Source organism: Scomber scombrus, chromosome 23 (assembly GCF_963691925.1).
Source record: "Scomber scombrus chromosome 23, fScoSco1.1, whole genome shotgun sequence".
In the NCBI taxonomy this organism is placed as follows: Eukaryota; Metazoa; Chordata; class Actinopteri; order Scombriformes; family Scombridae; genus Scomber; species Scomber scombrus.
Genome location: NC_084992.1, coordinates 13,513,581 through 13,538,702, shown reverse-complemented (window position 1 = coordinate 13,538,702; position 25,122 = coordinate 13,513,581). Strand labels below are relative to the sequence as shown.

Here is a 25,122-nt window from a genome sequence, read left to right as displayed (position 1 = left end):
GGTAATATCAATTTCATGGCAATCCAATAGGTGAAAAGACTCAACACCACAAATGAGAAGTTTATGGTGGCGCGTGAGGAAAAATCAGAGGATCATTGTTTGTCAGATCCATTGTTTGGGAACCATCGACGTCTTTACAAAGTGTAATAAGAATCTGTCTCGTATATGCACATGTATAGGAGATGTTTCACTGGATAAGTGAACATTTTGACAGTCTCGTGTCACTACAGGAAACGTCACCATTGTTTATTAGAATTCATCCTCGGTGGACTAATAATATTTGTACCACATCTCATGGTAATCCATCATTAAGTTGTCTGGAGATTTAACTAAAAGACAAAAATGTCAACCTCATGGTGGTGATAGAGGAAAAGTCAGGGGATTATTGTAGTCAGTAGGATCAATTCATCCATGAATGTCAGTCAGTGGTGGATTGACCAATAGACCAACATTGCTATCCCTAGAGCCATGCAGCATGGTTAAAAAATATCACAACAGTAACCACTTTTTAAACTGAAGTTTGTTTAAAAAAATCCAGTTTGATAAATGTTTACTTGAGTTCATCTGATACGGCTGTGGGTGTATAACAAAGAAGGTTGAGAACTACTGCCTTTGTATACATCAAGATGGCACCTCATAGCACTGCAAGACATTTTTAGGATGGATGGACCACATGGTAGTGAGTCCTTGTGAAATATAGCATTGCTAGTGTCACGGTTTGCTACCTGAGGTATAACACTCAGCACTCAAATGCTTGCGATTCTCTAACCTGAATCTACATTTTAGGTTTGCACAACTGCCGCCATCACATTCTCTCAGCTGTCTCATCTGATTAAACGTCTGCATGCTTATCGTGACAGCTGCCATGGTGCTTGAGTCGGTGGGGAATTATCCTTTTATTGCCTTCCTCCATACATGTAGCTGGCGCTTTGATGTAGCGTTAGCACTGCAAACTATCACTAAAAAGTAGTATGTGTAATCCAGGTTGATAAGTACTGAGTGCGGCTGCCAGATGGCACTAAAAAAATGATGGATGTATGCACCTCCTGCTTTATCAAATGCTTTTGATGTGCCAACTGTAATAAACACAATGTCACTGTGTGTCAGGTTTAAAGTGGCAGTTCTAAATTTACATTTGCCCAGTAGCATTACAGCTGGGACAGTTGACTTTTTTAATGGATATTTGGTCCAGAGATTCTGTACAGGAAATGTATTCACTTTTCTGTTTTAATGAAGATTCACTGTTTCAATCTCTGACATTCACTTACAAGCATGTAAACACATACAGCACACATGGAGGACTATGTTTTACAACTTTTAAAAATTGTAAAAATAAAAAAAACTCAAAGGGGGGCACAGTGCTGTCCTTGGTTCTGAATTTTAAATGTTTTAACTGTCACACTCAGCAACAACAACAAAGGCCTTGTCTTGTCTTTTCATGCAAGTGCAAGGCAACGCCGCTTTCAATCCACTTTGAAAACATATCAAACCCTAACGTAGTCTTGGATGTAGAAAAACACCTCGTGCACTAAATACCTCATTTTGTTCAACGTTTGCTTGGTATTTTTGTTTTTTAAATTTCAACAAATCCCATTCACTTGAAGTGGAGGTTTCTTTACCACCTCTGGAGAGATCTTCAGAAGATGTACACTTGAATGCAAATGCGTATGGATGAGGCCGGTCAGCGGGGGAGGAGGTGGATGTAGCGTGGAAAGTTTTCAAGTGAGATGTGAAAAAAACCATCAACCACTTTTTTCATTTCTCGTGTTGCTACAAAATCTTAGCGGGATACCGACTCACAGGCAGAATGTGAGAGGTTTCATTCTCTTCCTCTGTCCTGAGAGATGAGATTCTGCATTTCATTTGGTCTAGTTTGCTGTTTTTAACCATGGTAGCAGTTCTAGGGTTGTCAGTGTTGGTATGTCTAGCAGTCTGTTGCTCCAACACTTTGGTCAAGAGTGAAATATATCAGCAAATACCATAAACTTTGATGCAGACACTCATGGTACCCACAAGCTGAATCCTAATGGTTTTGGTGATTTCCTAACTTTTCATCTTATACCACCAGCAAATTTGATCTTGTCCAAAACTTCACTTAATGACAGGATTCCTCCAAAACTAATCACCACACTCCCATCATTTCAACATATCAAAATATATTCATTATACAGTGTATATTAGTTATCTATTAACCACAGGTCAAATGACCACATCTAACGTAGAAGAGGTCGCTCACAATGAGAATTACCACCCACATATGCATTTTCTCTTAGCTCTAAGTAGTATTTTATTATCTTTTGGATCATTGGTTTGGTTTGGTTGGCCACCCACTGCTATGGAGTGTGTCATTGGTGTCTTTGCTATTCCCTCACAACCTGCTTCCACGCCTTGTTGCTTTAAGTCTTGTTATATATACTTAAACCGTGTTTAAATGACTTCTTAAAGGACAATGTTAGAGTCAAGACAGTGTGCTTAATCACCAAAGTCACCTTTCTGCGTATTGAAACCACTAAATGTAGCTGCGCTTAAAGTTGGTGTCCATATGTGAAATATTGAGTGACTTGTGAGTGTGTTGAAGGTTATTGAGGGTACTGAAGAGGTGCTCAAGGTGGAGACAAATTTCCTCATGAATACTGTCACAAATACTGTTAATGTCCTTATTTTTCTCCCTCCCGTGCAAGCGTCTCCCTTTTTTTTTTACCTTTTCCCATCTGGCTCGCTCTGAATATTGCAAATTATCCCCTCTCGTTAAAATTTGTTTCTTTCACTCTCTCTGTCTCTCTCTCTCTCCCTCCCTCTTTTCGCCACCTGCTTCTTCCATCTCACCTCTTCCCTGCTGCACTGGTCTATCGCTCCATATTTTCTCATGCCATCCTCTCTGCTATCTTTCTCACAGTCTGCACCCCACCCTTCCTTGCCCCCTGCCTTCTCTCTCTTTCTTTGGCTGGCTGGTTGATTCATTTTATTGTCTACTCCCTGCAGGTATACCCTCGGAAGAGCACCCCTGCTGTGGACAGGCTATGTGTGGGCGTACCTGCCGCAGAGGTGAGCCAAATGCTACTGAATCACACAAGCACCTTTTCTAGCTTGTAGTTTGTTTGCTTTTGTCTGTATAAGAGGACTTTCTTCCATTTACACATTTGATTCTAGTAATTCAGCATCACTTCTATGGCAGAAATAATTTCCTCCTATGGCTGTTGTGTTGCCACTGAAAATAAAATTTGGATATGAATTGACTGAAATGAGACTCATTCAACAAACATTTTGAATATTAATGATAATATTTCTAAAATATTGACACAAGACAACATGGAGCAATGACATTTTCTGTCTGGATTTTGATTTATAGTCTGCAAGATTTGAATTGGTGTTTGGCTCAGTTTTGCCTTTATCTTTTTTAGTCGAATCAGAAATCATCCAAGCACTGCTTAGAGAAGGCGTTAGAAGGAGCAGTAATCTCCTTATTGGGCTTGTTTGCTGCCATTACATTGTTGCCAAGCATGTGTGTGCTAAAAACACACAGGCAGGCAACTAGAAGAGCATTGCTAGAGCAACAGAGCCTGTGTAGAGAAGGCATGAGGTCCCTGTGATGTCAAGTTCAGTAAGCTTGTTAATTAGCAGCAAGGAATTAAACTAACCAAATCTAATATGAGTAAAGAAACTTTGAGTTTTGGATATATCTGTGTAAAATGTATTAAAACTCAGTGTGAAGCATCTTTCATTACAACATGTTACACATGCCCATACATTCATACTCACACACACCACTGGTAACTTGATTTAAACATAATCTCAAATGCTGACAAGCATTCGTGCTTGGTGGGCTTTCCGATGGTATCCAACCTCCCTGCCACTGTTTACCCAAAGCCCAATGTAAATGCCAGTGGAATATTGTGAATCACAGGGCTCTGCTGATCACACACTGCATTTCCATGCATTATTTACATCAAGCTTAGCCCTGTTCTATGCATTCACAAGAACAGGTCACAAACAAGCAGGGATCAATGAATGACAGAAATCAAATATTTATTCCGGAGCCAGAGCCCTTAAGGCGGGTCACATGACCACAGGGCTCCGCAGAGACAACTTCCTGCTGCATGCCCTCCAGAGAGAAAAAAATACAATCAGCAGTATCGGGGAGAAAAGAAGAGAGTCTGTTGTAGGAATTTACAGAGGAGGAAAGTAGCACTGTTGGGGACACTCTGGCTTTTACAGTATTTGCTCTTGGGTGCCTGATTGAGTGTCTGTTATTTTGTTTGAGTACAGAAATATGTCACTTTGTTATTTTGCTAAACATTGAACCTGTCATGCAAACTCTATAAATTAGTTTATGTTATTTGTGTTAAACAAATATTTGTACAGTCTATGGATGAACTTAATTAAAGGGGTTAATGGATGATGTTTATTCACGCATCTACATACAGAATATCTGTAATGCCATCCAGCAACCATCTCCTGTCTGTTTTACAATGAAGCTTCATTCTACAAAACCCAGTTCTCCTTAACGAGGCCTCCCCATTGTCTCCACCAGTGTTTCGGCTTGTTGGGAATCAACGGGGCTGGGAAAACCACCACGTTCAAAATGCTGACAGGAGACATCCCAGTCTCCGGTGGAGAGGCCTTCCTAAATGGATACAGGTGAGGCACTAACTCCCACTAGTGCACCAAGTAACTCATCATAATTAGCCACCCAAGATGGCTGCTCAGATGGGGATCGAGTTGAGGTGTGGGTTGTTTTTTGTTTTTTTTATAGCTCATAGCCTTTCTCAGCTACTCCTATTCTGTATAACACAGCGTTCTGTTTATCCATCTCACACACCTTCCATCTTTGTTTTTCTTGGCTAGGTAATCTCGATTTCTCTTATACATTGTGCCATCTCTGCCTTTTCAACTCTCATGTCTGCTCACTGCGATATTCTCAGAAACGCCGAAGACTCTGTTCTCACTTTTTTTCTGCGTCTTGCACATCTTGCACATATCTCATTCCTTTTCACATCCTTGCCTTGTACCTTGCTCAGTTTTTTGTTTCTGCCTAACACAATCAGGTATAAGAAAATCTTTGTATGTGCCAAAGAAATACCTTGACACATGCAATATGAGACTCAAGCACTTGAGTGAAGGAAAACTTGCTCTTCCTTATTTTTAGGAACAAACAACTGTGTTCCTTTGCCTCAGCCTTCATCTCTAAGGCAGCATATCTGAGCATGGTGTAGTGTGAGCTGCGGTTGGTTTTGCGTCACCGTGGTTACTACAGTTGTTCATAAATACATCTGGTAATTGACTTTGTGTTCAACAAAGAAAGAAAGCTGAATAGAGCACGGCCTAACCGAGCAGTGTTAATGTTGATTAATGTGGATAACATAGATCAAAGAAAAATCTTGGAGACCTTTAGGGGAGGCAAAAACTGAAAAGCGAGAAAAACAGATGTGAAGACGCCCACTCTTCTGTTTTCAGCTCATTATGCTTTCTGTGCATCGGAAAGAACAATGAACAGCAGTAGAGAGGCTGCATCTCTTAAATGCAAGTTTTTGCTCTCCTGGCAACTGTTTTCCTTGCCTATGTTTGTGTGCTCAGAAGGAATACCTGCATTCAGCGTGGCAGCTAAGCAAACATCTAATAAATGTAAATTAAGCGAATTGCCCATAATGACCATTCTGTAGTGCAGTGTTAAAAAGTCACACTTGTTGCCACCAAACATTTCTAAATTGAATGGAAACTTTTCAGAAAATAATATTCTGACAAATGTAGCTATTTTCCAAACAACCTTAAATCAATTCTATCCATTTTTGTTTTGATTGGCTTTTTAAAAAAATAGCATTCCCATAGTATGATGGCAACCTTAGTGCTACCACTGCTCCTATTGTATGGCTTGTAGAACATGGCTTATTGTTGGCGATAAACTGTAATGTCATTCATAGTTTGACATACGGCCACAGCTGGAATTAACAACATCTAAGGGTGAAGTTAATTAAAAGTACTAAGCAGTGGTTGTTTTGGTACCAGCTATAGGCTAGAATCTACTGTTATCAACTCCCTTTATCAAAGCTAAAACATAACATAACATAACAGCCCAGTAAAGCTTTCAGTTTACCATGGCCTTGTTGAGATCTATCAGCCTCTAGACAGATCAAATCACATTTAGCTTCCCTGAGGTTGACCATCACTCCTGAAAAATACAATTTTAGGAGAAAAAATGAGTCCAATATAATCTTAAAAAACAAAACAAAAAACCAAAGCAGCTGTAAAGGGAAGAAAGGAAATCACTTGTAACATTTGTTGCCTGCAGGCGGTAAAAGTATTAATACTATAGATTGTGAAAAGGGCATGTTCACATTATGCTACTGGCCTCTAGAGGACACACGTTGGTACACCTGGACCTGCATGCCTAAAACTGATTACAGAACCAGTTTGTGTGTGTGTGTGTGTGTGTGTGTGTGTGTGTGTGTGTGTGTGTGTGTGTGTCTGTTTGTTCTGTTGTTGTTTTTTTGTCTCTAATGTAAGGCAACTTATTTATCTATATTTTTGGACAGGAATTAGACATCTTCCCTTAATCTCCAGTGTGAACTAAATAATGACATTCAGCTGCTGTCTTTGAACCAACAGCAGCACCTCTGTCAGCGGCTTTAACATGTCTGAGCCCAGGGGGCTGTTGTCTCATAATCTGCCCATATGTGAAATGAATCACTTGGCTGTTCTATATTAGTTTGAAAGGGTTACACATAAAAACATAAGCCTTGACTGTACAGCTCTGATTTTCTGAGCAAGTTATTTTGAATATGTGATGACTCTTTGCAAATAAATCAGTTTTGGATAACATAAATGAAATAATAATAATAATAATAATAATAATAAATGTTATTTAAGGCGCCTTTCAGGGCACTCAAGGTCGCCTTACAATACACATAAACAACGATTAAAAGAGCAAAAAGGGACACATGTAAGTGCAATAAAAACAAATAAAATCAGAAAACTGTAGGGTGGATGACAAATTAAATGTATGGTCCTTGGCCTTCTTGCCCTTCTCACTGTATATTTGATGTCATACCCTCTCTCTTTCCAAGCCATTTAATATAATCTTTAGATTCATTATCTCAAACATTTGTGACATTCAATGTCAAATCACTACTATGGTCTTTATCCCCAGCATACGCACAGAAATGAGAGACGTGCACCAGAACCTGGGCTATTGTCCCCAGTTTGATGCTATTGATGATCTGCTGACCGGACGAGAGCATCTGGAGTTTTATGCCAGGTTACGAGGGGTTCCAGAAAAAGAGGTCACCATGGTAACGATAATATTTTTTTCCTATTTCCTGTTCTTGTTTAAGAGCAGAGTTAAGTTATTGTTTCACTCACATCTTTTGCCGTCAAGCACTACATCAAGCCGATGTAGATTAGCTGTCAAGTGGAATATCAAAAGAGGTGAAAAATGCTTGACTCCTTAAAAACATGTTTTTTTTTCCTTTCAGATTTCTGTATTTGTACCATCAAAATACTTTTCAACTAGGAGGCATGTAGGGCAAGCTGAAGTACACATTCAAGTGATAGATAACCTCAATAGGAGAAGCCATACATAATGAAAAATGGCCGGTGGTAGAAAAGTAGCAGCTATGGGTTATGGCTCTACATTATTCACCATGCCCAGTGGTGTGGCCGGCCCTGTGCGGCCTCCCAGCAGTCCTCTTGCACCACCCGCTCTACAACAGTAAGATCAAAAGAGGAAGAGGCTGGCGGCGACCATAGGCCTCAGACCCAGCGCCAAGGCTTTGATCTCGTAGCTGCAGTGCAATGGGACCCAGTTTCTACGCTGCTAGCATAACTCTTCATTTTACTGTGGCCCATTGCGATTTGCCTTATTTGGTGGCAATTCTACATCCAAACTGAACAACTGTGTAGTCATATTTGTATTAGCAGTAACACATGTCCACATTTAAGTGCAAGGAATATGCTGTAAATGGTATACATGTCTTTCAGCCTTACAGCCTGCCTTTGTTGTGCACTTTGGCGATGCTCCTGATTGCTGGTGTTTAGAAAAACAATGTTGAGATAGCAGGGAGAACACTAAAGTACTTTAGCAGCCTGTGATTAAGGTCTTACAGTGATGCCAGCTGTCACGGCGTGTCCTTGAAAGCTATAGAGCTTTAATACTTTGGATATCCTAGTCAAAATATCATCCATCATGGAAACACAGCTCTGGCGGTGGCCTTGCGAACACTCTTCTTTGCACCATAATGGTTGTCTTGTTTTTTTTTATTCCAAAAGGTGGCAGAGTGGGGGGTCCAGAAGTTGGGGCTGGTCAAATATTCCAACAAGTCAGCAGGTACATACAGCGGCGGGAACAAACGAAAGCTTTCTACAGCAATGGCCTTGATCGGCTGTCCTCCGGTCATCTTCCTGGTGAGATACAACTTTATTGATATGTTGTACATGGTGGAAATGTGATATGTTGCTGTTCTGTTAGGACTTAAGGGAGTAATACTTTAAATCAATATTGATGTGCAGATGTTTGGATTACAGCAGATCAGTCCTTTTTCTCTTTACAAACACATAGAGAGTAGATTATAGGATGAAGATGATGCCATGTAGACGTTTTTGGTAGCATATGCTGTAAAGAATTAGTAGAAAACAAAAAAAAATTGATCAAACTAGCAAATCCTTATTGAATTTCCCAAAGGATGTGGTGATGGGAAAAGATAAGTGTTCACTGATCAGTTTGAATTCATCTTTTCCAAGAAAGAACACATTTCTTTAGAGAAACGTGGAACATACAGACCTTTGTTTGCACATATTAAATTCCTATCCACCAGGTCTTAAAACTGAGACCAAAAGCATTTTCTCACCAATGGAAGGTGAATGAAGGCATGTCTCAGAATACACTAAATCACTGAATCACTGCTTTTAATTTTTTAACATGCATTAGGAAATCATGTCCATTATATTAAGAGGGACACATTTAAATTACCTCAAGTCACACTGTGGGCTCCATATGTCTGAATATCATTATAACTGCCATTTTGACTTGTTTACCCATGTGCCAGTCAATACTAAGCAGAAATACTCAAATTGAAAGCATTAATGCTGCCTGTAAACTGTATTAAATGCCTTACTCTCATGATTTCTTTTCATCAAAAAGCAATCCATCAGATTATGCTGCTACTAACAAATATGGTCATGTAATGAGTTATCCATACGGAATTACATTTACAGAATAATCTTTCCAACCGTTTCTGGTTTCTGTCTCAGTGCTTAGGCCATGGAGCTGCACTATTCCAAAGCTCCTTATTTACTCAACTGTGCCAGGCTAGCCTTCACTTTAAGGCAGTGGGATAATGTGTTGTCAGTGTCTGTGTCAGTTTCAGTATTGTGTGCTAGCCCAGGGAGTCCAGGCAGCCTTGAGGCAGTGCCACATTGGGTTTGCAGAAGGACACATTGGGCACGGTGATGGAAATACCCCATGGGATTTGTAGGATTCTTCTAGTGAGGGGGAACCAAGCCTGGAACGAAACCAGCCAATGGACTGAGTACTGTCACTCTCTAATCGTGCATGGACAGACTAGCCCTGAGGAAAAAGAAACAGAAAGTCTCTGAGAGACTGTGTGTCTTGTGTTGGAGACTGCTTTAGTATGTTTCCATTATATGTGCATATGTGGTTTGGGTTCACACTAAATTTCCTTTCATCTGTATGTCTCTTTGTATTTTTTGTATTTATGTCTCCTATTTTTTTAACTTTCAGTTCTGTCCCTCTATTCTATCACTTATACTCTTATTTGTGTTTACATACAAAGATTGATGATAAAAACATCATCAAGTATCTTAGTAAAGCATGATGTGTCTTGGCATAGATTGGACAAAAAAGTTTCCTGGCTTCTGCTGGACGAATAAAACCATGCCTTATAGATATTTGCTATTTTGATGTTTTTATAATGGTGCTGAAGAGATCTGTCTTATGTCATTCCAGAAAATCCCATAGTTCGTCAATCCCATTGAGCTGTGATAACTGTATAATGTGGCTCATTGCTGCTCATTTTCCATTTTATTTTTCACTAATCTGTTGTCTGACCACTTTACAATTTAGTTGTTTTAAAGAGGTTTTGTTTATTGCAGGATGAACCAACCACTGGCATGGACCCCAAAGCCCGTCGCTTCCTATGGGACTGCATCCTGAGTGTCATCAAAGAGGGACGCTCTGTCATTCTCACGTCACACAGGTCCACTATCACTCTTTATCTATGGATTTTGTCAATAAAGAAATAAGAGCAACCCAGTTGTCCATTAAATAAAAGTAGCTGTAAATATTGTTATAATTGATTCAAGTCGCTCTTTACTTGAATCAATTTTAGGTATTGTTTCCTGCATTGTAGTTAATATTGGCTGAAGCTTGAGGGCATATTGACTGACTGCTGCTCTTTTTTCCCCATGAAAAGAGAAACTGTCAATATCAGTGCTGGAGTCTTTTCATTATCCAAGACTTCCTGGAGCAAAGATAAGTTTTTCCAACTTGTGCCATCCAATTTTGGACATGGTTTTGAGTTAGGAAAGAAATTATACGCCTCATTTTTTTGGTGAGACTTCAAACTTGATAGTCCAAGTCGATATAGAACATTTAACAATTCACATGCCGATTCATTTTACCATTTTCCAAATTTCCTAGGTTTTTGATTCATTTGTGCTCCTGGCAGTGTGTGTGAATAATCTGTGTGGCTCTTTCATTTGGAATATATTATTCTCAGTACATGTGTTCTCTTCATGGGGAAATAAAAGCATTTGTTGTTGTCCCAGGCAATGTGGCTGAGCTGCATCCAATCGTCCATGGCATGACCAGGTGGTTTTGTTTTGTTGAGTGGCAGATTCACCAGGTTTTACAAAGTCATAATCCTAATTGCACCATTCCTCAGAAAGGCTTCACTAGTTTTGCCTCAACTACAAATGACTGGTGCTCCAGCCCAACATTGAAAAGAAAAAAATTAGATAATAAGAACTACAGATGGTCCCATCCTCTCCCTCTAATAACCACATTTGTCGCCCCTTTAAGGTGTCAAAGTAGACATTTAAAAATGCTCTAAACCAAATTTCAACTGTAAATGAGAAAAAAGTATCACTAAATCAAAGATTTTTAATAGCACACTACTGTGTGTTGACACAGTCTAAAGTTGAATGAGTTCTAATGTGAATAAAAAGCATTTGTGATCCGTGTTGTAGTCTTGTATGAGCACAGTTTATGGAGAAGGACAAGCAGACATCATTGTCCTTTATCTTCAAGGAAAGACTCAAGCATCTGGTATTATTGCTATGTCTCTTTATGGAGATACATTTCCTTCTCTTTCTCTCTATAGTATGGAGGAGTGTGAAGCATTGTGCACTCGCATGGCCATCATGGTTAACGGACGCTTCAAGTGTCTAGGGAGCATCCAGCATCTGAAGAGCAGGTGAGGTTTTTTTTTGCCGCTGACTTCATTATTTGAATATACAGTATGAAGGAAATAACACACAAAACCTTTGAAGCTCAGCTTAGCTTTGAAGCTTGAATTAAGATGAACGTAATCACTACCTCTCACAGAGGTCTTCTATTATTTATATTGTCTCCTATAAATAACACCATCTATATTGTTGATAAAAAGAATATGCCTAAAGTTTTTCAGAAAAGGAAGGAAATAATCAGAAGTCTTTTATCATTTATTGGTGCAGCTAACTATACATGTTGGAGACAGGCAAAGAATAATGTAGTTTTTCAAAAATGCAGCACTAGTGGAGCCGAGTTTGAACCCCACAATGGGTTTATTATTAAAGGAATAGTTTGACACTTAGGGGAATATGGTTATTCACTTTCTTTGCTGAGAGTTAGATGAGAAGTTTGACACAACTCTCATACTGGTAAATTCACCACTACCACCAACAGTTGGGTAGCTTAGCTTAGCTTAGCATCAAGGCTAGAAATGGAGAAACATCTAGCAAACAAGATATATTAAAAGTAATTAGTAATAACATAGTAGTAATGAGCTCTAGATGTGCTGGTTGGTGGATTTTGTTATTTTAAAAGTCTCTTTCCAGTATTTATGCTAAGCTTACTAGCTTAGTGTAGATGAGAATACTCTTACCTAACTCTCTGGCAAGAAAGTGAGTAAGCACATCTCCAAAATGACAAACTATTCCTCAAATATGATGTACACCTTCAATTTCTATCCGCATTGACGTTTGTACTTTGAAGACTTTGTAACAATAGTGTATGTTTGGCTTTTTTGTAAGGTCATCAACATGATTGTATTGATTTCACATGAAAAGATCCATATATGAGGCAAATATGCAGCCAGTCAGGTCTGTGGGCCTCCGGTTAATGTCCCAAATCTTTCACCATTATCTCAATTTCACATTTTTTTTCTCTCTAGACCCATGAATTTGATTACCACCCCTCTCTGACCGTTAATAGGCTTTGTACATGCTTCTGAATGTGTTTTGTTAGTCTCCATTACAGATATCCCCTACCCTTAACTCTTAGCACTCAGGTCCATTCTCTGATATTCATCTGACATTTCCCAAGGCCAGCACTTATGTCCCGAGCCCTGCATGTAACAGTGAGGCCGATCCATTACCTTAGGTACAGTCTGGTGACATTATTACCACTCCATTGTGTGATCTTTTAAGAGGAAGGACATTCCACACACACACACACACAGCTACACACACGACAGGAATATGTGGTAGCAATCGTTGGGTGGAGAGAAAGATCAATACACCTGGGATGAGGCGTGGAGCAGACCATTTTTCAAGTTGTGCAGGGGATTAGGGAAAACGCCTAGAACAGCAAGGAGGGGGCAACAGTGTCAAGGGTACTTCCCATCAAGAGCGTTAATGTCATATCATTGGCTGAGCTTTTATGTTGCTGTGGAGGGAGAAGAGCTATATTGTAGAGAGTACTAAAAAAGAGCGAGAAAGAGAGAGAGAGTTGAGAGGCAAAAGGCTAAAGTGGGAGAGTGATGTACCAATCAGTCCCTCCCAGATGTTAGGGAAATTGACAGATCCTCTGTGTCAATTACATCCTGTCTGTAGGGGGTAGAGCAGGGTGGTGTAAATAATTTATGAACCACACAGGAGGTATAGGATAGGTAAGAGCCATGGGAGCAGGGGGAGGGGAAGAAGGAGCAAACAAGGGAGGAGAACTGAGGGTTAACACATGTCCTACTTCACTCAACATGCTATCAGGTAAAGAGGAATCGCACTTCACAAGACAAGAAAGTGAGAGAAAGCCAGATAAGCATGACGTCGACACAGATTTTCGCCGTGCTTATTTTAGATCTCACACGGACAATTTACATGCCGCTGAAATGCTATCGCTCAGTTCTCGCCACGCATTGAATAATTTCTAATTAAGCATCCCTATCTCCGCAGCGCTTGGTGTAATTAATGTTTCATGAGGTGTGGGACCCTGTTAATGACTGAAAAGGCAATCAAGGACTGTCTTCTCTGTTTTCTTTTCTCGTCACTATCCTGCCACATGTTTGTGCTGCTGTGTAACCCCCCCACCCACAACCCTAACCCTCTTTAAGTTCCCCACCCTTGCTTTAGCATGTGATCCACCATTGTTTTAGTTGTTGTGAGCCTCATCAATCCAGTGTTACAGGGTGAAACACTAAATATCCAATATTTCATGTTTGTCTCAAGATCTAAGTCCATGATGCAGGAAAGGAAGGACAGATTTTCACAAATTAGGAACGTTAATGACAAATCTATTGTCTGTTAATTGCCATTAATATTTTAACTGATGAAAAATATTTTATTGATAATGCAGAAAGTGATGAATGTGCAGTGTAACTGCAAGAAAATGTTCTGTAGATTTGCTGCAGTTCTGTAGATTTGCTCCACTAGGTGGAGCCACTTAATATTTAATAAGGTTGGGTTCATGGACTGTATTTAAAGATGGACATAGCGATGTGTGATGTCACCCACTGGTTTGCAATGGAGTTGGTTTGAAGCCCAGAGTTGCTGCTTACAGTTGGCACCATATTTTCCATTTGGAGCTAGGGCCATCCAAATAAGGTGTGTGTGGGGTGTTGCCTTTCACGCTCTGGAAACACGCCCTGCTACATTGGAATGAAACTACGGCTAGCTTACTTGGAACAGTCAGCGCTGCACACTTGAACTAACATTAACAAACTAACACAGCAGATAACACACCTCCCTGCTGTCCAAGGAAGAAAAAAGTCACAGCATGCCACAGAGTTGTTGTCTGGCGACTGTCTGGTTTAGCTATGCGAGGCTCATGCTAACAGTGAACCAGCATCTTGAACAGAAGCAGCTGCTCAGTTAATGCTGGCTGATAGGTCAGACAACAGAAAGTGACACACGTCCAACAAAATCAAAACAAAAGTGATGAAGTGTATAAGCGACACTCCCCTGCTTTGAGTATAAATCCATTTTAGCGGTGGTAGTAAATGGGCTGATAGAGTTGGTGCAACACTATTTGTGCATTCATTTCTAGCAGCTAGACTAACATTTGCAACAATGAACACACACATCATTCTATCATGTAGACCAGGTATGCAGATTATTTTATATTAAACCATTCAGAATGAAGTCTGTTGCAGGGAGACTGAGGTTAATATGTTTATGTTATTATATTTATTCAGTAATGTTACAATTTATTTACTATTGAAGGCTTAAGCCATTTTGATTACTTGTTAATTGTTAGATCTGTCCAACACATCTAGTATTATCTAATTAATGTCCTTTAATGAAGGTGGAAGTTGTGCAGCCGTTTGCTGTGTTTGATCCTTTGGACTTTGTTGTGTCGATTGTTGCATAGCGACAGACAGAAACTCCATAATTATATATGAAGCAGTGTTGTTTTCGTCAACGATGACGATGACGAAATCATTTCGTTGACGCCACTTTTTTTCATGACGATAACGAGACGGTGACGAGATAAACATAGCTCTCTGATGACGAAAACATGACGAGACGTGTGTGAGTTTTCGTTGACGAGACGAGAATGGACGAAAATGTTAGTGGGTGATCTGTCAGACGTTAAAAATGCATGACATTTCTCCTTATTGTGTGTGTCAATTGAAACCTAAAAAGTATCTGCTGCTGCCTACAGTCTATGCTTGTTTGGTCACGCCCACCACCTGGCGTGCAGCGCACAACGTGCTCAACACGTCACACTGTTGTTACTCATCAGACAATGGACCATGATGGCGGCGGCAGTTTCAACACAGGGGCTCGGTGGTCGCAAACGTAGAGACGACATATGGCCATATTTTAAATATAACCCAGCAGATAATAAAACAGAGTGTATTGTGAAGGAAGACAGTGACAAATGTGGCCACAAAGTAGGCGGAAAAAATACGACCTTAAGCGGCACCTTAAGGCTCGCCACAAGGATATTTTTTTATATATTTTTAATACACAATCCTTAGATCAGAAATTTGCCGTTGGGTGGAAACCTTATATGTCTAAAACCATTCCTTTATTATTGTTATTATTTGTGAAAATAGCAGATCTGCAAGCTTACAATGTGTTGAACTTATAGATCTGCTGCTATTTTCACAACTTATGTGTGACACTGCCCAACAGCCATCTCCAATACTTATTGACCTAAATTAGTTTGTTAAAAGACTATACTTATTTTTTCTTTTTTTTTTGTTGACTAAAACTAGACTAAAACCATTTTGAGTTTTCGTCGACTAAAACTGGACTAAAACTATCACATATAGAAGTGACTAAAATGTGACTAAAACTAATAAGCATTTTAGTCCAAAAGACTAAGACTAAGACTAAATCTAAGATGCTTGTCAAAAACAACACTGATATGAAGTCACTATTTTGTGTTATTTAGTTTATCATTCAAGTAACTTGGTTTATAGCTCATCTTTTCTTTTAACTCCTAATAGAATAATGTCCACCGTATCTCATTAATGATTAACTGATAATCGGTTGTTAAGATGGTGGACTGTGGGTTAAAGGAATTGCTTAAAATTTGCATCCCTATCACAAATGCACAAGCTGTTGCCGGTTTGCCGATGGGAAGGATTCCATCAGACAGCAGGGGATGAAGTAGAGAGGGGACGCATGGTGATGGAGACAGGTGGTGTATGCCATTGTAACACGGTGAGAGCGGCTGACCTGCAAAGCTGGGGCTGCCTCCTCTTTCCCCCTGCCCCCCTCCAACCCCAACGTCTCCATCTCTTTTTCATCACAAGCTCCTGAAAGGAGTGCAGACTCTCACCACGGGGGCAGCTCTCACATTTTGACCCCCTATTGCTCACATGTAATACATGCTCACCCTCCCACATTCGCAGCCCTCACTCCCCCTCATCGCCTCCTCCCCCTATACTCCTCTTCTTCAAAAACTTCTCACCATATTACCCTTATTTATTCCTGCCTCTGCTACTCTCAGGTGGCAAGGCTTCCAACCCAGTCATCCAAGTGCTTGTTAGTGCTGCCCCCTTTAGTTCAGTGGTGACCCTGTCTTTATCACTCAGATGCCCTTCTGGTGCTTTAACAACTCTGTCTCTGTGTATCAATCAAAGCCCAAATGAGCCAAAATAGCCTGTTTAAATCACCAAAGGGATGGTCAGCATGTGAGAGGGGCTGAAAATTTGGTTAAGGCAGTTGATTCAGAGCAGTCAGGCGGCCATTTTAAGAAGCTCCTTCATTATCTTCCTGCATGGCTGTTAAAACATCCTCCTTACTTGTCCTGGTATAGAGCCCCTTCAAATCAATCACACTTGTAGGAATTTATGAAAGGCTGAGGGAGAAGGGGAAAAATAAACAAGCAAAAAAAAAGTGCAAGAGGCTATAAATAGTGCTTTAGTATAGTAGTGTGCTGGTACGAAAGCTCCCAGGTGTTAAGTAAACCCAAATGAAGTGGAGGAACCAATAAAAGCAGCTTCAAAGCTGTCCTATAATCTTGTCAGTTAGGAAGGACACCCACTAGCTGATACAGAATTTCTCACTGATTGATATCATTCATATCCCGCTTCATAGAGTACATGCATTAAGCACACACCACAGCCTTGAGTCTTATTTTCTCCTTGCTTAAAGTACGTCATGATATACTGTAAAAGAGGGGGGTAAAGTGCCTTTAATGCATTAAGGTAATGTGGTGTGGGAACTGAAGAGTTTTTTACAAGAGTGGTGTCTAAAAGTTTGGATCAATCCCGTGAAGTTGACGTTGAGAAGTCCAATAAACTCCTTTCCACTCACTCGGCGTCAGCTCTGCAGGTGTACCATTAACTAAATGGTTTACGGCTTTTAAGTGTGTGTCACTGGCAGAGATGGATGACAAAATGATTCTCTTTACGTTTTACAATGCATCAGCGATGTAGGTGTAATTAAGACTGCTCAAACACTGACAGACACACAGATGGTGTACTGTATATGTACTGTACATATCTGAGAGCCACCTGCACTCAAACTTCACCTTTGATAGCTGGAGGATATCTTAATTTATGTGCGCCTGTGGTTCTTAGACAGACATTAGTTTTATCACAGCTTATTTTTGTGCTTACTATCAAGGCCAGCATCTGCGTTAGATCCTTCAAGGTCTGCTAAAATTGCTCATGACTGTAGATATTTTATTAGGTCTGTGTTGAACTCTGCATGCTTAAGAATCCTGTAGTAATAACTTTTACAGAGCAGATAATGACCCTCATGTAAGATTACATTTGGAACACCATATTGCATGCAAACACCTCGTAAATATGTCTCAAAATAGAAGCCGACACACACTGCAAATCACTGAAAACCATCACAAAGCACAGATTCTGGTGGTTTTACAATTTTCCTTGGTGGCAGTAGCCAAGAAATGTAGCTCCACCAGCAAAAGATGAGGAGGAGGAATACTCCAAACTGATGTATGCATGCATTTAAAAATTGCAGGTTTCAGCTTATTCAAAAAATTTGCATTGTTATTTTTGCATTTTATGGGGAAGGAAATATAGTCGACACTTTTACAAGACCCGAAACATGCTCAATGTGCCTATAAGAACATTTTAACTGTAATTTGCTTTTTTATCAACCCATTTTAAACACTGCCTTAAATAGCAAAACTGCCCTCTACTGATTGTATAAACATCTCCAATCCATCTATCCATCCCTCTATCTCATCCATCCCTCATTCACACTGCCTGTGGCGCCTCTGTCAAGAGCTCTGTTGGGCGCCCCCCCCCCCCAGGAACTTAGGAAGTTTTTTGGATGACTTCCTGCCTGATCAAAGCATCAGACCACCCAGGCCATGCTATGACCTCTTGCCCCACGTCCACCCTCCCCCCCTGCGGGCACAAACACAAGGTTTGGCAATGGTGAGGGTGACCTTTCTAGACTCCCTCAGATGAAGGAAGGCAGCAGAATTGTTTTTTGCCTGTCATGCCCTTATCTGTGTCTGGCTGTTGTTTGTTTTAAATTACATGGAAGAATGACTTTCCAGCCGACCAGGGTGGAGGAGAGGATTAAGGCAGAATAATGAAAATGAAGAAGAGTGCTGCAGCCTACACATTACCATGGCTGCTCCATGCTGTGTTGAGCTGCTGTATCATATCTCTAATGTAAAATATTATGAAAGGATTACTTGTGACCATGTGATGCAGTCATGACTTTAAACATTATCTGCTCATTATTTTCTTTAAGGCTGTGCAAAGATCTTGCTTTTAGTTTTAAGTCACCAATCAATGCCTGATAAATTGTTTCAAGCATGTCGCACTGTTGTTATGTCCATGCAACGTAGTGCAGACTTGATTTCCAAGCCTCCCTTTCTCCACACAGGAGTTTATTTGAGGAAAGCCAAGACACATAGTGTATCAAAGATGAAAGAATTTGTTTTGTTGCAAATACAGAAGCAGAATAAAAATGATGAATATGAAATAAAGATATTTTTCCCAAAGTGCTGCCTGAAGCCCCTGTGTAGCTGTAGCATAAAAATGTAAGGTAGGCAGGGAGAGAGAATAAGAAGGAGGCTAATTGATAAGCCCTTTTACAGTGACTGACAAGCAGAATTTCATTACCTACGTACACTACAAACCACTTCGGCAAACCCTTCCGCCACATTGCTTCCTTGCCTCATTGGATTTTCGCAAAAATGTTTTTGCATCTTGACTGAGCCTGGCAGTCCTTGGACAAAGCACATTTCCTGAGCCGGCAACTATAATAAACACAAGGGGATTATGGTCATAGTCTTGATTGGATGATGAATTAAGCTTGATGTGTGGGGATGGTGTCTGATTACAGACTGTGGGTTTTGTTACATCTTATAAAAATCATCAAAATGATGTGGCTTTACACAGTAGGAGGTGTGTTCTGGCTTTATTTCATAAAAAATGTGTGCTTTACTCAAGAAAGAGGGTACTACATGTGCAGACGTAGACTGTTAAGTGGAGAGGTGAGTATTTCATACAGGTATTATGCTTCCCTTTGCAGTCCTTACATTGCATTTGAATAGTTTAGAACAGCTCATATTTTCCATGTTGTGATTTTTTTTTTCTCTTGGTAATAACCTTGGTGATAACATTTAACACAGTTTGGAAGAGGCCATGGATTATTAAGAATAGTATTTTTTATGAGTCTATAGCACAGTTATTCACATTCCTGTTTGCCAAAGTCAGGCTGTTGAATTTGAGTCAAGATTATTTGTGATGTTGCATGAGGTTTACACAGCTAAAAGGTCTTAAAGCACATAGAACATAATCATCATCTGCCAAAAATAAATGTTTTAGCTCTTAAAACACCCAAAGTATCACACCACCACACAGGATTCATTTGTACCTTATAAAGAGCGTGTACTTTTGTTCATGTAATGTAATGATTCACTGTTGCAGTCCTTAGGACTCAGCAACAGCAATGTAGATGCACATGTTTTCAAAACAACTGTAACTATTAATCACTCAGTTTTATTCATGAACCTTGTAGTACTGAAAATGGCCAAATGAACATGTTATATTAACAAGCTCCCATTAACAAGTATACAGTCCTACTCCATAATATCACTACTTACTGTCCTTTTAGGGCAAATTTTACTGGAAAAAAGTATAACCATAAACATGTAGTCATTAAGGAGATAATACATTTAAAAGCCTGAATACTAACTTAGAGGGAGATTCATAAAGATGGACAGAGCAGTGCTACTATGGTGTAATTTGTAGAGACAAACCCTGTAGAGCCATTGCTAAAACCCCTGTTGGTCAGATAGTCTTGTTGATGCCTGTTTGTCCTATGTACCAAGAACTGATAAATTCTTTTCATACAGTGGACGCCAGACAGAAAAAAGAATCATTCATCGGTTGATATTGAGCTGAGGGCTTTGGGTCGTATGGAATGTAATTTTGGACGGTTCAGGGCCTGTCCAAATCGCAGTTGCTTAATGGAGCGCTAACATGCTGATACTTGCAGAGCACTCATAGTACTATCCACATGATGTGTACTACATAATATGTCTTAGAGTTTCATGGGGATGCTTTTGATCACCCGTGGTGTGCAGCCCCTGAGGAGATCACAGTGCAGGCAGGAGGTTCTCAGATCCTCCCTATAGGCAGGAGGCAGATGTGGTTGTGGAAGAGAAGATGCCACCAAGTGTATTGCATCATTAAATGGAAAATAGTCCAGTGACATTATGTTCCCCTGGCATTGTTGCCAAATTATAAATGTGTGTATAATCCCTCTCTTGCCTGTTGATATACATTTTTGTACATCCTTTACTTTGGTATCAGATTATGTTAACTAAAACCACATTACCCACATTAACCACACATGTCTAACATCCTCACTTCAATATGTTGGTGGTGCCCATAGTGGATCTTTTGCCAGGAGTCAGACGTCATGGTTTTAAAGGTGCATTTTACAACATTCAGCCCAATTAGATATCAGCAAACAACTATTTGCTATGTAAAGCTATAGCGGAGTAATGGCGTCCTAGGCAGAGAATGAAGTCACGTTTCTGTGTGTTTTGTTATACAAGCTTCTCTGTTTCCTGTTCTGTGTTTTGGAAGCTGTAGGTTAGTGCATGTGAGTCCTTCCGCATCCTCCCACGGAAGTTTAAAACATTGCTGCTGGGTTACAAACTTTCTCAAATAACAGCTAAACATCACACTAGAATATGTTTTTGATAACATTTGAGACAAGAAATAGCAGCTCTGCCTAGTTTGCCAGTTCGATCTGACTTTCATGAGCAGTGTGTTCAGATGCCACTTTTCTTTTCCATCTTTATTGAATAAAAATTCAGGTATTTGTTTTGGTTTTAAATAACGTATAGCGCGGCATCTAGTAGGGCTGAATGTTGTATTTTTAAGCTTTTAATGAAGTAGCAGGTGCAAGATGCTATTTTCTGTGGATTTCCATTGATATACCTCTGACATCTGATCACAAGATGTATTCTAGCTTATCCAATCATAATGCAAGAAAAAAATTAGTTGGGAGGGTTCAGATCTGCTTTTTAATATGGCCCAGTATGACCCAACTTTAAATTTAAATTAAAAAGAGACTTCTGAGTATTAAATAAGCATTTATATAATTTATGATACATTACACTATTTGTGCACTATGGTTCTTCAACTTCAAGCAGTCATGCTGAAGGGACTACTCATGGAGTCCATTCAGTCTGCTTCTCAGCACTAGCATGGAGCTCCACTTCCTTTCTCACTCCCTTTGGGATCGTGCTGGCCTGCAGTTTATTCACCATATCTCTAATTGCCACTAAGGGAGCCTCTGACTCTCGTTGCATGTAGCTCTGTACTAGCCCACAATGGATATTTCAATGAGTAAATCCAACATTAGGGAATTAATTAAGCAGAAAAAAATGGGTCATAAGAGTGCTAACGACAGGATAACAAGGCACCAAGTCTTATTTGGTGCTCACCAGACGTAACATACAACCGGCAAGATGCAGAATGCTAATTAGCTTTAGAGCTTAGCTATGTCCCATTTTCATCTGTGACAATATTTTATGTTCAGAATATTGTTCATGTTGTACAATTTTACCAGTAGAGCATGTTGACATCATTTTAAAATCTTGGCTGTTAAATGTAGAAACTGCCACCCCAGAAAGCAGACTTCATATGCATTTTGCAGTACTTTAATAATGAATAATTTAGGTGGTTTTGTAAAAGGGTTATTAAGAGAAAGGTTGTATGTTCAGATTAACAAAGCAGAAAAAATGGCCACTGAGGGCAGCAGAAAAAAGACTAACAACAAAAACTTTGAGTAATTTCTGTCTCATCTCTTGTGGATATTTTTCTGGACTCAAATGGATCATTTCTTTTCCATTTTGTGCAGAAAATTGAGTTGATACTTTTCTATTACTTGAATTAGCAATTGCACAGGTTGAAAAGTTTAAACAGCAGCTAGCTAGCCAACTTTATTTTACTGTTGAAGTCAAGCTACTTTTGCCAGTGACTCTCAGGTATCTCGTCCCCTTTCTCCAGTGCACTACCCTATTATTCGTCACACTATTCCATGACGACAGAAGAGAAGGGAAGTTTATTATTTAGATGACCATCCAAGAACAATTTGGCTGCATCATCCTTGTCTCTATTTTTATTTTCTTATTGAGTGCTTAATTATGGTCTCTTGTTGTAGGTTTGGTGATGGCTACACAGTGATTGTAAGAGTTGGTGGCACTCCTCCTGCCTTGAAGCCGGTTGAGGACTTTGTCCAACTGACCTTCCCGGGCAGCACCCTGACAGAGAAGCATCACAACACACTGAAATATCAGTTCCCATACACACAGGGAGCTTTGGCCAACATCTTCAGCCACTTCACCAACCATCAACAGGGGCTGGGCGTGGAAGATTACTCTGTGTCCCAGACCACTCTGGATCAGGTACAACCCAAAATATGAGATCAGTATGTTGTTTTTGTATGGTGTTTTTGTTCTTTGTTTTATTCACCGCCTATTTATGTGAGGAAATTGTTTAAAGAAACCAAAAACTGTTAACACTAACCCATCAGGAAATATTTTGACATGATGTGACTGAATATATTTCACTTCTCTGCTTTTCATTGCCCATTTTTTTAAACATATAAATTGTACAGACACTTTTTCACAACACTTTTAGAGACAGAGATTTAAGTGCTTAGATACTTACAGTAACCATCTGCAGGAGAGCACTGTGCTGCATACTCACAGACAAACTTTAAGTGTTCATTTTTAAAGTTTTACTTTTACAGAGAAACATGCTGTTCTCATTTGTGATGCCTGTAAAACCAGTTGTTGAACGCCTTGGGAAATCATTCCTTCAACAAGTTTGGAAACTCTCACATTCTCTCTGCATCAATAGAGCCCATAATATTTCTAGAGGTTTTTATATAGTGCCTTTGATCAAGATTACACGGTATTGTAATCCAAGGTGAGGATAAAAATGAATCTACAAAAATCTCCATCCATTGTTACCATTACAGAAAGACACAAATTCATGTATTCTAGTCTCTACCAGTTTCTACCATCATAAAATGTTCGCAAAACTTATTCACAAAGAACAGAGGGAGGGAAATTATGCACAACATGAACAATTATATACCAGCTTCTTGAGATAAGATTCCGTAAAACTTATTTTTTTCCCAGTGGTTTGTTCATGTGACAGAAGAAGTGATTATGCTTTTTCCTTAACTCAGGTGTAGTATTATTAAGGCTCCCTCTAAATACAGTTGGAAAAGTTATATTTATGGTTGTTCTTGACACCAAAAAAAAAAAAAAACTATTAGCCAGTTTAACTTCTGGCAAAATTTAGACACTTTCCTTTTGAAATTCAGTGGAGTGCTGGCTCAGTTTAACAGATCATTAGGTCATCAATCAATGCATTCAGTATTTTAAGTGTCTGCTCAGTCCAGGATAAAGTTTAAAGATCTATCATTGCCTACACATTGCCTCCATCCATTTAAGCTGCCTGACTGACCAATGATGACTATACAGTGTTTGTGTAGCCAAGATAGTTCATTTGCCAGGCCCCAGTATTGATCAAGAATCTGGACTGATATTTTTCAATGTTCAAAGCTCTCCAAGCCAGTGCTTTTTTAAAAATTCCACCAATGCAATAGCTAGACCCCCAGATTGGTGAGATATACCGAGCCCTCCGTGTTACAGACTGGCTTCAACGTGTGTGTTCAAATAGCCCCAGGGACCTGATGCAATCAGGCACACACTCAGAGGTGAGTGTGAGTGTGTCTGGTCTTGCAAGCCCGCCATTAGCTCAGCAGCAGATGACCAGGTGGGAGGTGAGGATGACCTCTGAGGGGTCCAGAAAGGTCATCAGCCCACTCAATGGGGGTACAAATATCTATCTCTTATGTTCCAGACATAGATGTGATATCTGTACTGTAGGCTTGTCTGTACGGTGGCAATGGTGTTGTTTTTTCCCCTACTATGAATCAAATTATCTGATAAAAAGAACACTACACAGATTTTACAGAAAGCATATTATTGTGGATAGTGTCCCCTTGTGGAAAACCTTCTTTAAGGGGAAAATTAGCCTATCAGTGTTACAGGAAAGGAAAATATGAAAAGCTAAATGCTAAAATTGAGTAATTTTGTACTTATTTACTATCAGGTTTGGTTTCTCATAGAGGATTTTTAGCAGAACCCTGTTCCTTTTTCACAGATCATTGGGACTCAGCCATACTATTACCCCTAATGCGTAATTTCTATTTTAACCTTTTTGCCAACCTGCCCTACCTTCAACACTGGTCAATATTTACCAGATCACAGGCAGTAAATAAATCATACTTGGACCAAGAGGTCATAGTATTGAAACACAAAGGGGAGAACTGGAGAACCTGTGGAGACACAGACAGTCACCCTTCAGCTGGTGATTTATAGGGAAGAGCCTTGACCTATAGTATAACACCCGACTTGCACTACAATTAATATTGATCTGCACAGCCTTGAGCTCAGGCGTTAACACTGATGGCAAAGACAGTGCAGAGCAAATACAGCATTTGAAAGGAAAATGTGACTTTCTTAACTGTCTTTTGAAAGGAGATTGTGTGACAGGAATGTAAAGTATTTGCTACTTTGTGTTTGGACAATGACCCATATTCAACATTGTCACTACTGCACCACTGAAACAGCTGACCTTGTAGCTCCATAATATATCCATGGAGTATTAATAATCACTTATATTTTCCTGCATTCCTATGTTTAACTGA

At 39.7% G+C, this 25,122-nt stretch overlaps 1 protein-coding gene across 1 annotated transcript in view; it reads left to right on the top strand.

Moving 5' to 3' along the window:
- Positions 1-25,122, top strand: part of LOC134005861 (phospholipid-transporting ATPase ABCA1-like) — a 141,998-nt gene that overhangs the window by 112,227 nt on the left and 4,649 nt on the right. The window contains 7 exon segments of the mRNA XM_062444881.1: positions 2,983-3,045; positions 4,532-4,638; positions 7,145-7,286; positions 8,263-8,397; positions 10,105-10,208; positions 11,334-11,426; positions 22,558-22,801. Of these exon segments, the coding sequence (XP_062300865.1) occupies positions 2,983-3,045; positions 4,532-4,638; positions 7,145-7,286; positions 8,263-8,397; positions 10,105-10,208; positions 11,334-11,426; positions 22,558-22,801 (888 nt within the window).